We start from the raw sequence: 10,199 nt of genomic DNA on the forward strand, positions 1-10,199 counted from the left end.
GTTAAGTACCATTAGGAAACTTGCCGAGGACGCACTCCCCTCCTGCACCCAGGTCATCGATCAAAGTGTTCGACAGGACCGGCCCGAGAACACTGCGAGTGACCGCACAACCAGGCAGATAGAGCTGCATTCACTGTGACTCTTTGAGCTCTGCCATCAAGCCACTACTTATCCAGCTCGCAGCTGGATAACTTGTCCAGAAGGACATTGAGAGCGACAGTATCCAAGGCCTTACTGAAATCCGGCAAGATTACATCCACTGCCTTCCCTTAATGCACTAAGAAGGAGGCCTTACTATAGAACGAGATGCGGTGACCAAAACTTTGGCTGGCCACACACGTGCTCTCTCACTGCTGTTTAGGCCCCTGGGCTGTTTACTCAGGCAGAGCTTTGATACACAGAAGCATTTTTACTGGTATGTTGTCTTGATGAGCCCTAAACCTTCCCTCCGGGCCTGCTGGCAGTCTCATACCACCATGCCCTGTTGGCTACAGATCCCTTCAGCAAGTGCGCTTGCCACAAGCCGGTGTGGATTCAAGCAAAAGATAAATCAGAGAATCATAGACTCCTAGAATGGCCTAGGCTGAAAAGGGCCACAATGAAAAGGACCACAATGAGTTTCAACCCCCCTGCTATTGAGAGCTGTTGGAGAGGGTCCAGAGGAAGGCCACAAAGATGATCAGAGGGCTGGAGCACCTCCCCTACAGAGACATGCTGAGGGAGCTGGGCTTGTTCAACCTGGAGAAGAGAAGGCTGCGGGGTGACCTCACTGCAACCTTCCAGTACCTAAAGAGAGGCCATAAACAGGAGGGGAGTCGACTCTTTGGAAGTATAGATAAGAGCAGGACAAGGGGAAATGGTTTGAGGTTGAAGGAGGGAAGATTTAGGTTGGATGTCAGGGGGAAGTTCTTTACTGTGAGAGGGGTGAGGTGCTGGAACAGCTGCTCAGAGAGGCTGTGGGTGCCCTGTCCATCCCTGGAGGTGTTCAAGGCCAGGCTGGATGGGGCCCTGGGCAGCCTGGGCTGGTATTAAATGTGGAAGTTGGTGGCCCTGCCTGTGGTGGGGGCGGTTGGAGCTTCATAATCCTTGAGGTCCCTTCCAGCCCGGGCCATTCTGTGATTCTGTGATTCTATGTGCGGGGTCCCCAACCAGCAGACCAGGCTGCCCAGAGCCACATCCAGCCTGGCCTCAAATGCCTCCAGGGATGGGGCATCCACAGCCTCCTTGGGCAACCTGTTCCAGTGCATCACCACCCTCTGGGTGAAAAGCTTCTTCCTAATATCCAACCTAAACCTCCTCCCTCTCAGTTTAAGACCATTCCCCCTTGTCCTATCACTGTCCACCCTTGTAAACAGCCATTCCCCCTTCTGTTTATACTCTCCTCTCAAATACTGGAAGGCCACAGTGAGGTCTCCCCGGAGCGTTCTCCTCTGCAAGCTGAACAAGCCCAGTTCCCTCAACCTTTCTTCATAGGAGAGGTGCTCCAGCCCTCTGATCATCTTTGTGGCCCTCCTCTGGACCTACTCTAAGAGCTCTGTGTCTTTTATCTCTCTCACAGGTTTTCTCAGTGCTTGCGTTCTGCATTCTTTGTTTGCTGCTCTCCCCGCAGCTCCGGGATGGTGCAGAGATCGCACAGCTCTGCTCAGCACAGCCGCCGCTTTCCCCGCCCACTGCCTCCGCTTCCCCACCATTTTATCCCACTTTCCATTTTTTTCCCATTGCTGTCCTCATTTCCCCTCACTCTCCCTCTTTCCCTCACTTTTCCCGCGCATTCCCCCTTTTTCCCCACTTCTTCCATTTTCCATTTTTCCCCCTACACCTTTTCACCGCTTTCCTTATTTTTATAGTTTCCCCGTGTGTTCTCCTGCATGCCTCACTTTTAACCTTTTCCCCTATTTTTCACCACTTTCTTGCATTCCCCCCTCTATCCCCCTTCTCCCAATCTCTTCCACTCTCTTTCTCCCGAGTTTCTCCTCGCTTTCCTTTATTTTCACTTGCTTTTCTCAGATTTCCCATTTTTTTCCGCTTTTTCCCCATTTTTCCCTTTTTTCCTCTCTTCTCCCTGAATTTCCTTTCCCCCATTTCACCCTTTGCCGTAGTGCTGCTCTGTCCCTCCCGTTGCTCACAGCAGCACAGCTGTGCCACAGCCCTGCAGCACCACAAGCAGCCGTGGGAGACCTCTGCTACCCACATGCGTGACACACACACGCAGACACACACATGGCTGTGTCACACACACACACAGTCAGACACACACACACAGTCAGACACACACACACACGGCTGTGTCACACACACACACACACACACACACGCAGAGTAATAATAATAATATAATAATATTAGAGTAATAATTCCCTCTCGGGGTTGTCGAGGCACTATAAAAGTTTGCCAAGCGAAGTTGTGGATGCCCCGGTCTCTGGAAGCGTTCAAGGCCCAGGCTGGATGGAGCCCTGGGCAGGCTGACTCAGTGGGCGGTATCCCTGCCCACAGCAGCACAGTTGGAGGTAAAAGTTCTTTAATGTCTCTTCCTACCCAAGCCATTCCATGATTCTATGTTTCTATGATGTAAGCACTGGCCCCACCAGCCCTGGTGCAGTGCATCACAAGAGGAGCGGCTCACGGGCAGCCTCCACCCGGCTTCACGGGGCCGTGAGGTCACAATGCCCCGCTACATGGCTGTGCAGAGCTGTGATGTCACAAGGCCCAGCTGTGATGCTGTCCCATGGCACAGGCATTGCTCGGCGCCTGACCCAACGGCAGCACTTGCTGTGGCTGCAGCGGTGGTGGTGGCAGCATGGCACGAGTGTGGGGGGCCACGGCCCCTGCCCGCCTTGTCCTCCTCCTGCTACTGATGTCCCTGCGTTCCTGGGAGATTTGTGCTGCTCCGCTTCCAGTACAGGGAGCAGGTGAGTGGGCAGCGATGGATCCAAAGCTGAGCGGCGCGAGGGGCAAGAAGTCAGGCTGAGTTGCCATGGCCCTACACCACCCTTCCCTGGGGCTACCTCCCATGGTGGACGTTAGGCAGAGGGTGACAGGCAGCACCGCAGGAGCCAGCCAAGAGCCTGTGGCAGCGCTTGCTCCCCAGGGCTGGCTCCAACCATGCCGGACCATGACTCTGCTGCTTGCTGGCTGGAGCACGGCCTTCATCCTGGGAGATGCCCTGGGTGAGAGCTCACAAGATGTGTGCTGGGAAAAGCATGAGCATTTCTGCTCCAGCCTGGTGGTACTCCCCATAGACAAATCCCGGTTTCCAACACAGAGCCCCCACCCACAGCCCAGAGGAAGAGGCAGGTGTGTTTTCCTCCAGTGCTTTGGTGTGACCTTCCTTTGTGTACACCAGAGGTGCCCCAGTAAGAAAGTCCCAAAGGGCTGAATCTTCTTCTGTGTGGTCCATAAGGGTTGTTGCACGTGGCGTGAAGAACGTATCATGTAAGCTGCCAGGTGGCAGCCAAGAGGTCCTCCTGGCCACTCTGCTACTGTGCAAATCATGACCTGCGTCTTTCTCCCGCCCCATTACCTGACCCACCTCCAGTTGCTAAGGGAGAAGAATATCACAGCATCCCCAGTAATGGGAACTTCTCTAATCAGTTCTTCTTGATTCTAGATGATGACATTGGTGCGCCCTATTCAGATGATAGTCTGAATCCAGGTTTTGTGCCTCGGGGTCAACCCAGAGGTAGGTTCTGAGTGTCTGTTCCCATGAAGGCAGAAAAATTTGTGCCCCAGCAGCACGCAGTTTTATTTCAGATCCTCTCAAGGTCCTCCTAACCTGCTTGTACCTTGGAGGTCTTGCGCAGATCAGTCATGAGTATTTTGTGACTTGGAGAGCTGCCACATTTCAGTGGGAATGTTAACCCTGCCCCTCTCCAGCTGAGAGAACTCAGCCCTTCGTATTTGGGCCCTGACCTGCCACCACACCCTGCAGGTCACTGAGGAAAAAGTAGGCCCCAACGTGCAGAGGAAGCTCTGCTCACCAGTGTCTGATCACACTTGTCCCTGCAGGCCCTCTTGCTCAATCCGCACAGCAGAGTCCTGTCCCTGAGCCTGGGGTGGACTCCAGAGGTAAGTCCCCAGTCTTCATTTCCTTGATATTTGTTCATACTTGGTGGTGATAGTTCAGCAAGGCTTCAGCTCTTCAGCTCCCAGCATCGTGCTGGCTTTGTCTCAGAGGTCTCCCTGGTAAGAAAACCTCAAGGGGCCGAATATTGTTCCGTGAGGTCTCTGAGGGCTCTTTCACATGGCCTGGAGAAAGTATTTTGAAAGCTGCTGAATGCCAGCCAGCAGGTCGCCTGGCCCCTCTGCAACTTTGGATCTTTTGTCCTGCATCTGAGTCGCTCGTCCGTACCTGAGCCCGTTGTAGTCACTGCAGGTTACTAAGGAAGAGAGAGGTGGCCACGTGCAATGGGAACGTTTCTCATCTGCCCTTGATGACAGCTGCGTCTGTGGCAGTGCCCCTGTGGGCAGCCAGGATCTGTTTCCAAGCTGCTCCTTTGTGGAACGGAGAGAACAGCGTCACGAAGGAATCCCCTGTCTTAATTGCATCCCCTGTCATTCTGACTGGAAGAACGTCTAAGTAAAGTCTCTCTGTCCTGTGTTTGATTGCAGGTGTGACTGGGAATGAAGGTGCTCCAGCTTCCCCTCTGAGTTCCAGGACTGAAACTCCGGCAGATCACATGGGTATGTCATGGCTTTTTAGTTCCTTTGAGAGCTGCCAGCTCAAAGGCCAAATGTCGGCCAGGTCTGTCTGCAGGTGTGAGAGCGTAGTCCTGTGCGTGTATGCCCTTTCCTTGCACGATCCCCTGGTATGCTCCACTATTCAGTGATGCCGTTGTGCACGGAAACTTTTCATGGGTCTTTGGTTGCAGAAGTGCCCCCAGGGAGGGCCTTGCTGGTTTCTCGGCTCCTTCCTGCGATGGAGACCAGTTGGAATCCCATGGGTGAGTAGAGGGTCTTCACTGATTCCACTGACGCACTGCTGGTCTTCAAAACTTCAAGCACGGGAGACTGAACTTCATGCATTCTGTTAAGGTCCGCAAAGAGGAAACAGAGGAAAGGATACACCTAGAAGAGGGAAGTACTACTGGTGGTCATCCCGTGTCCTAAAGGAACCTGTGAAGAAAATGGAGAAGGCAGCGCATGGTGGGACTAAAGGGACTGACCAAGAGACTGTGCAGAAGGAGCCATTGCAGGAAAGCAGCAGTGACACACGGCCAGTCTCTGACAGAAAAACACAGGCAGAACAAGCAGCTGGATTGCCAGGTAATTTCAGTCCCATGGTCATCTGGTGTCACCAACCAGAATCACTGTGTGCCACCAGGCCCTTCCTGCCCGCTCTTGCGCAGCAGGCCGGCAGCCAAACGTGAGCAGGCTAGTACAGAGCACGTGCTATAAAGGAACGTGAGGGCGATGAGCCTGGCCCTGTGTGGTAGGAGCCTGCAGGAGTGTTTCTCTGCTGGGCTGGCTCCAGCTGTGCCTTGTGCTGGCTGGAGGCCGACCTTCAGCCTGGGGGTTGTTCTGGCGGAGAGCTCAGGACATGTGTGCTGGGGAAAGTGTGAGGGTTTCTGCTCTGCACTGCTCCCGACGGACAAAGCCCAGACCCCAGGGCAGAGCCCCAGCCCTCAGCCCAGAGTGCCGGTGCAGCCTCTCCCTACCCAACGAGAAGTGGAAGCAATCCTTCTTGTCCTCTGGTGCTTATACACCAGAGATGGAGGTACCCACTGATGATAAAGGAAACCTCTTGGGTCCATGAAGCACACTGTGAGATCATCTGCAGCGCAGATGACAGTAACCTGCGGCATTGTCTCGGTTCTTCCAGGGGTGGATGTTGGGAAAATCACAACGGCCGCTGTTGGCGAAGAGCTGCGAAAACACCACATCCCAGTGATTGCTGTGGTCTCCGCTGTGCTGCTGTCCGTGCTGATGCTGGCCTGTGTTCCTATGCTGTGGATGTGGAAAAAATATCTGTGAGTTAGCTTTTCCCCTAGACACTGTATCGCTGCATTTGGCTATGAAGCATTTGTGGTGACAGGATCCTTGATGGCCAAATCAGCTGCTGGCAGTACATCGCCAGGATTTATGTGCAAGGCCTTTTAAGTGTTCCCTCGATTCCTATCAGTGAGTAGTGCTTTCTGAAACTCATTCCCACAGGGCACGCAAGACAGAGCGGACAGCTGCAAGACAAGCTGACTGGGAGAGAGATCAAAACAGAGATGAAGGCAGAGCGGAGCTGGGGGAGGCTGCAAAGGAGGATGTCCTCGACCAAGGAAAAATCATCTCCAGGGCATTCTCCTGGTCCTTTGAAGCAGAATTTGCTGACCTGTGCAACAGAATCAGAGCAGACCCCTCCCTTCAGCCCACGCATCCCAGCAGCTCTCCTACTGTCAACGTCTCTTCCCTCAGTAGCTGCAGCTCTCAGGATACCCCTGAGCCATCCAGTGCCCCTGTTACCGGTGCCAAGAAGGCTCGGGTTCATTGAAAGGTCCCACTTTGTGATCAATAAAGACATTCCATTCAAAAGCTGCTGCTGTGACCATTTCCATTGAGTTATAGGGCATAGGGCTGGGGCCAGCACTTGGTGCAAGGGAAGCAGTCGGAGAGCTGCATGCCAGGGAGGGCCTCCTTGGTCCCAGCCTCAGCTTGCTTGTCTAACTGGGCGGTCACCCAAGCTCCCACCAGAGCAGGGAAGTGCTGGGGAGACTTGATATGTGAAGAGTTGTCCTTGAGCTCTTCTGGGCTACTGCCCTGAATCAGGGCATGCAGGGAGGGAAGGAGGCACTTGGAAGGAAGCACTGAGCGCATCTAGGAGAACCGACACTGCAGCAGAGGCTGGCAGTACAGTGAAACTGTACGGTGAAGCTGCAACAAATGGAACGGAACAGAGAATCTACACAGGGTAATTGTTGATGCCTTCAGGAGAGCAGACGACAGCCTGCCCCGTGGCAGTCCCTGTGGAGTCTCACCTCGCACATTCACTCGCTCACGGACGGAGCTCGTCCCTCAGCACTGCCGAGGACTCTGGCAAGCCTCCTCTCCGCCTTTCACGGAGAGGGTCACCTTCCTCAGCTCGCCCCTTTCTCCCAACCGTTACCGGGAGGGGTGAATTCATTTCTTTTTGATATCTTTTCCTATAGCTCCTATTTCTCAAATTCAGGCTCTGTCATTGCCTTCGTTCGTACTACAAGACAGAAGCCCACCCCGCCTACAAGCGAAAAATGGCTCGGTACCAAACCCCCCTCCCCGTTTTACTGCTCGGCACGATGCTCTCTGGCCTGGAGCAACTCTTTGGTCAGTTCTGGTCTTCCGCCTGGTTATGTTCCCTCTCAACTTCAAGCACATCCCTAAGTCTACTCACCAGGAAGGGTGAGTGAGAAACAGAGGAGTGCTGACATTCTGCAAGCACTGTTCAGCAACAGCCACAGCATCGGTGTGCTATCAACACTGTTTTGGTCACAAATCTAAAACCCAGCATTGTCTGAGCTGCAACGGACAACTCCATCCCAGCCAGACCCACCTGAGTACCTGAGTGTACATCCCTATGACTTCCCCTGGCTCTCTCAGCACTCTCAGGCGCAAAACTTCCAGTCCCAGCGGCTGTTCAGCACAGAGGAACTCACGGCTTTATCTCCACCCAATGCTGGTTGTTCTCCATGGCTCTGCCTCAAGGCAGCAGGGCCTGGGAGACCCCGCTAGTAAAGCCCGAGGCAAAAGAGGACACAGACTACATCTCACCCATCCGCAGAGTCTCATTTGGAACTGACCACATGTCAGTTTTCTTTTTTCCTTGTCTGCAACTTCGCTTATGCAGCTGTGGCACTGCAGTGACCTGCGATTCCTTCCTGCGCACACTGACCGTGCAGTGACACAGTAGCTCGCTGTGGTTGAGACCAGCAGCAGCTGAACACCACACACGGCCCTTTGCTCACTGTCCCCTTCTCAGCAGGATGGGGGAGAGAACTGTAGCAGAGGTAGAGCTCACGGACTGAGAAAAAACTATTTACTGAGACAGGAAAGTAAGAGCGAGAAATAACAGTAACGGCAGTAACCATGTGTGCCTCCACAAAACAAGCGATGCACACGCAGCTGCTCACCACCCGCCAACTGACACGCAGGCCAGACCCCAAGCTGCGGCCCGCCCCGGCCAACGCTTCTCAGTTTTAGAGTTCCTCATGTGATCCCGTATGCGATGGAAGACCTCTTTGGTCAGTTGAGCGCAGCTGTCCCGGCTCTGTCCCCTCCCAGCTCCTTGCCCCCCCAGCCCCTCGCTGGCAGGACAGGGCGAGGAGCTGAGAAACTGAAATCTCCTTGGCTCTGTGCAGCACTGCTCAGCAAAACTAAAACATGAGTGTGTTATCGATAGTCTTCTCCTAAAGCCAAAGCACAGCATCACACCAGACCCTACAAAGGAAACCAACTTTGTCCCAGCTGAAAGCAGGACACGGAGCAGGGGAAGGGATTTCCCGAGTTCCCGTAGGAGCTGCAGCAGATGCGTGTGCTCAGTTTGGCTGGGCAGGTAATACCAAAAGGATTAGTCCTGGAGAATTAACCACAGTGGGTTATAAGGATGCAAAGAACAAAACAAAACAAAACAAACAAACAAACAAACAAAAAACCACACTGGGTACATTTCTGCAATGAATAATTCAAGCCCAAAGCAGACAAATCTAATCAATTGTGAATTTTCTTCCTCTTCCGATGGCATCCACATTGCAGCACAATCAAGCTCTCACTTAGGTTCTAACCTGCCTTCTTGAATTCCCTGTTTCCTTAGGGCCCTTAATGGTCAAACATCCCACTAGTTTTATGTTGCTGTTGCTCTCTGCTGTTTTTAAGCTTTACTAAAAAATGCATTAAAAAAAGGTTGGTTACTGAAATGCCTTAAATTTATTATATATTTGATATGCGTCCCAAGGCAATTCCTGTTTGCTCAGTATGGCCCATGCAGATTAAGGCAAATTAAGAAATTAATTCCTGTTTGCTCAGGGCAGCTAAAAGGTTGGATAGCCATGATCTAGATCCTTCTGCAAGGCCTCTCGGCCCTCCGGGGAGCCTACAGCAGTTAAGTACCATTAGGAAACTTGCCGAGGACGCACTCCCCTCCTGCACCCAGGTCATCGATCAAAGTGTTCGACAGGACCGGCCCGAGAACACTGCGAGTGACCGCACAACCAGGCAGATAGAGCTGCATTCACTGTGACTCTTTGAGCTCTGCCATCAAGCCACTACTTATCCAGCTCGCAGCTGGATAACTTGTCCAGAAGGACATTGAGAGCGACAGTATCCAAGGCCTTACTGAAATCCGGCAAGATTACATCCACTGCCTTCCCTTAATGCACTAAGAAGGAGGCCTTACTATAGAACGAGATGCGGTGACCAAAACTTTGGCTGGCCACACACGTGCTCTCTCACTGCTGTTTAGGCCCCTGGGCTGTTTACTCAGGCAGAGCTTTGATACACAGAAGCATTTTTACTGGTATGTTGTCCTGATGAGCCCTAAACCTTCCCTCCGGGCCTGCTGGCAGTCTCGTACCACCATGCCCTGTTGGCTACAGATCCCTTCAGCAAGTGCGCTTGCCACAAGCCGGTGTGGATTCAAGCAAAAGATAAATCAGAGAATCATAGACTCCTAGAATGGCCTAGGCTGAAAAGGGCCACAATGAAAAGGACCACAATGAGTTTCAACCCCCCTGCTATTGAGAGCTGTTGGAGAGGGTCCAGAGGAAGGCCACAAAGATGATCAGAGGGCTGGAGCACCTCCCCTACAGAGACATGCTGAGGGAGCTGGGCTTGTTCAACCTGGAGAAGAGAAGGCTGCGGGGTGACCTCACTGCAACCTTCCAGTACCTAAAGAGAGGCCATAAACAGGAGGGGAGTCGACTCTTTGGAAGTATAGATAAGAGCAGGACAAGGGGAAATGGTTTGAGGTTGAAGGAGGGAAGATTTAGGTTGGATGTCAGGGGGAAGTTCTTTACTGTGAGAGGGGTGAGGTGCTGGAACAGCTGCTCAGAGAGGCTGTGGGTGCCCTGTCCATCCCTGGAGGTGTTCAAGGCCAGGCTGGATGGGGCCCTGGGCAGCCTGGGCTGGTATTAAATGTGGAAGTTGGTGGCCCTGCCTGTGGTGGGGGCGGTTGGAGCTTCATAATCCTTGAGGTCCCTTCCAGCCCGGGCCATTCTGTGATTCTGTGATTCTATGTGCGGGGT

At 53.1% G+C, this 10,199-nt stretch overlaps 1 protein-coding gene across 2 annotated transcripts; it reads left to right on the top strand.

The window, feature by feature from the left end:
- Positions 1-2,720: 2,720 nt before the first annotated feature.
- On the top strand, positions 2,721-7,019 carry LOC121106787. Of its 2 annotated transcripts, XM_040647626.2 has the most exons (8): positions 2,721-2,909; positions 3,608-3,679; positions 4,006-4,065; positions 4,609-4,680; positions 4,869-4,940; positions 5,032-5,262; positions 5,819-5,966; positions 6,151-7,019. In XM_040647626.2, exons 1-8 carry the CDS (start codon positions 2,798-2,800, stop codon positions 6,476-6,478), a joined length of 1,095 nt encoding a protein of 364 aa, XP_040503560.1. In that variant the 5' UTR covers positions 2,721-2,797; the 3' UTR covers positions 6,479-7,019. The 2 variants fall into 2 exon arrangements, with proteins under 2 accessions (XP_040503560.1, XP_040503561.1); XM_040647627.2 differs by lacking the exon at positions 4,006-4,065.
- The last annotated feature ends 3,180 nt before the right edge of the window (positions 7,020-10,199 follow it).

Source organism: Gallus gallus, chromosome 14, assembly GCF_016699485.2.
Source record: "Gallus gallus isolate bGalGal1 chromosome 14, bGalGal1.mat.broiler.GRCg7b, whole genome shotgun sequence".
In the NCBI taxonomy this organism is placed as follows: domain Eukaryota; kingdom Metazoa; phylum Chordata; class Aves; order Galliformes; family Phasianidae; genus Gallus; species Gallus gallus.

Coding starts and splice junctions, on each gene's coding strand:
- LOC121106787 (XM_040647626.2), top strand. CDS start 2,798: ATGGCACGAGTGTGGGGGGCCACGGCCCCTGCCCGCCTTGTCCTCCTC. Junction 3,680..4,005: donor GCCTCGGGGTCAACCCAGAG/GTAGGTTCTGAG, acceptor TTGTCCCTGCAG/GCCCTCTTGCTCAATCCGCA. Junction 5,967..6,150: donor TGGATGTGGAAAAAATATCT/GTGAGTTAGCTT, acceptor TCATTCCCACAG/GGCACGCAAGACAGAGCGGA.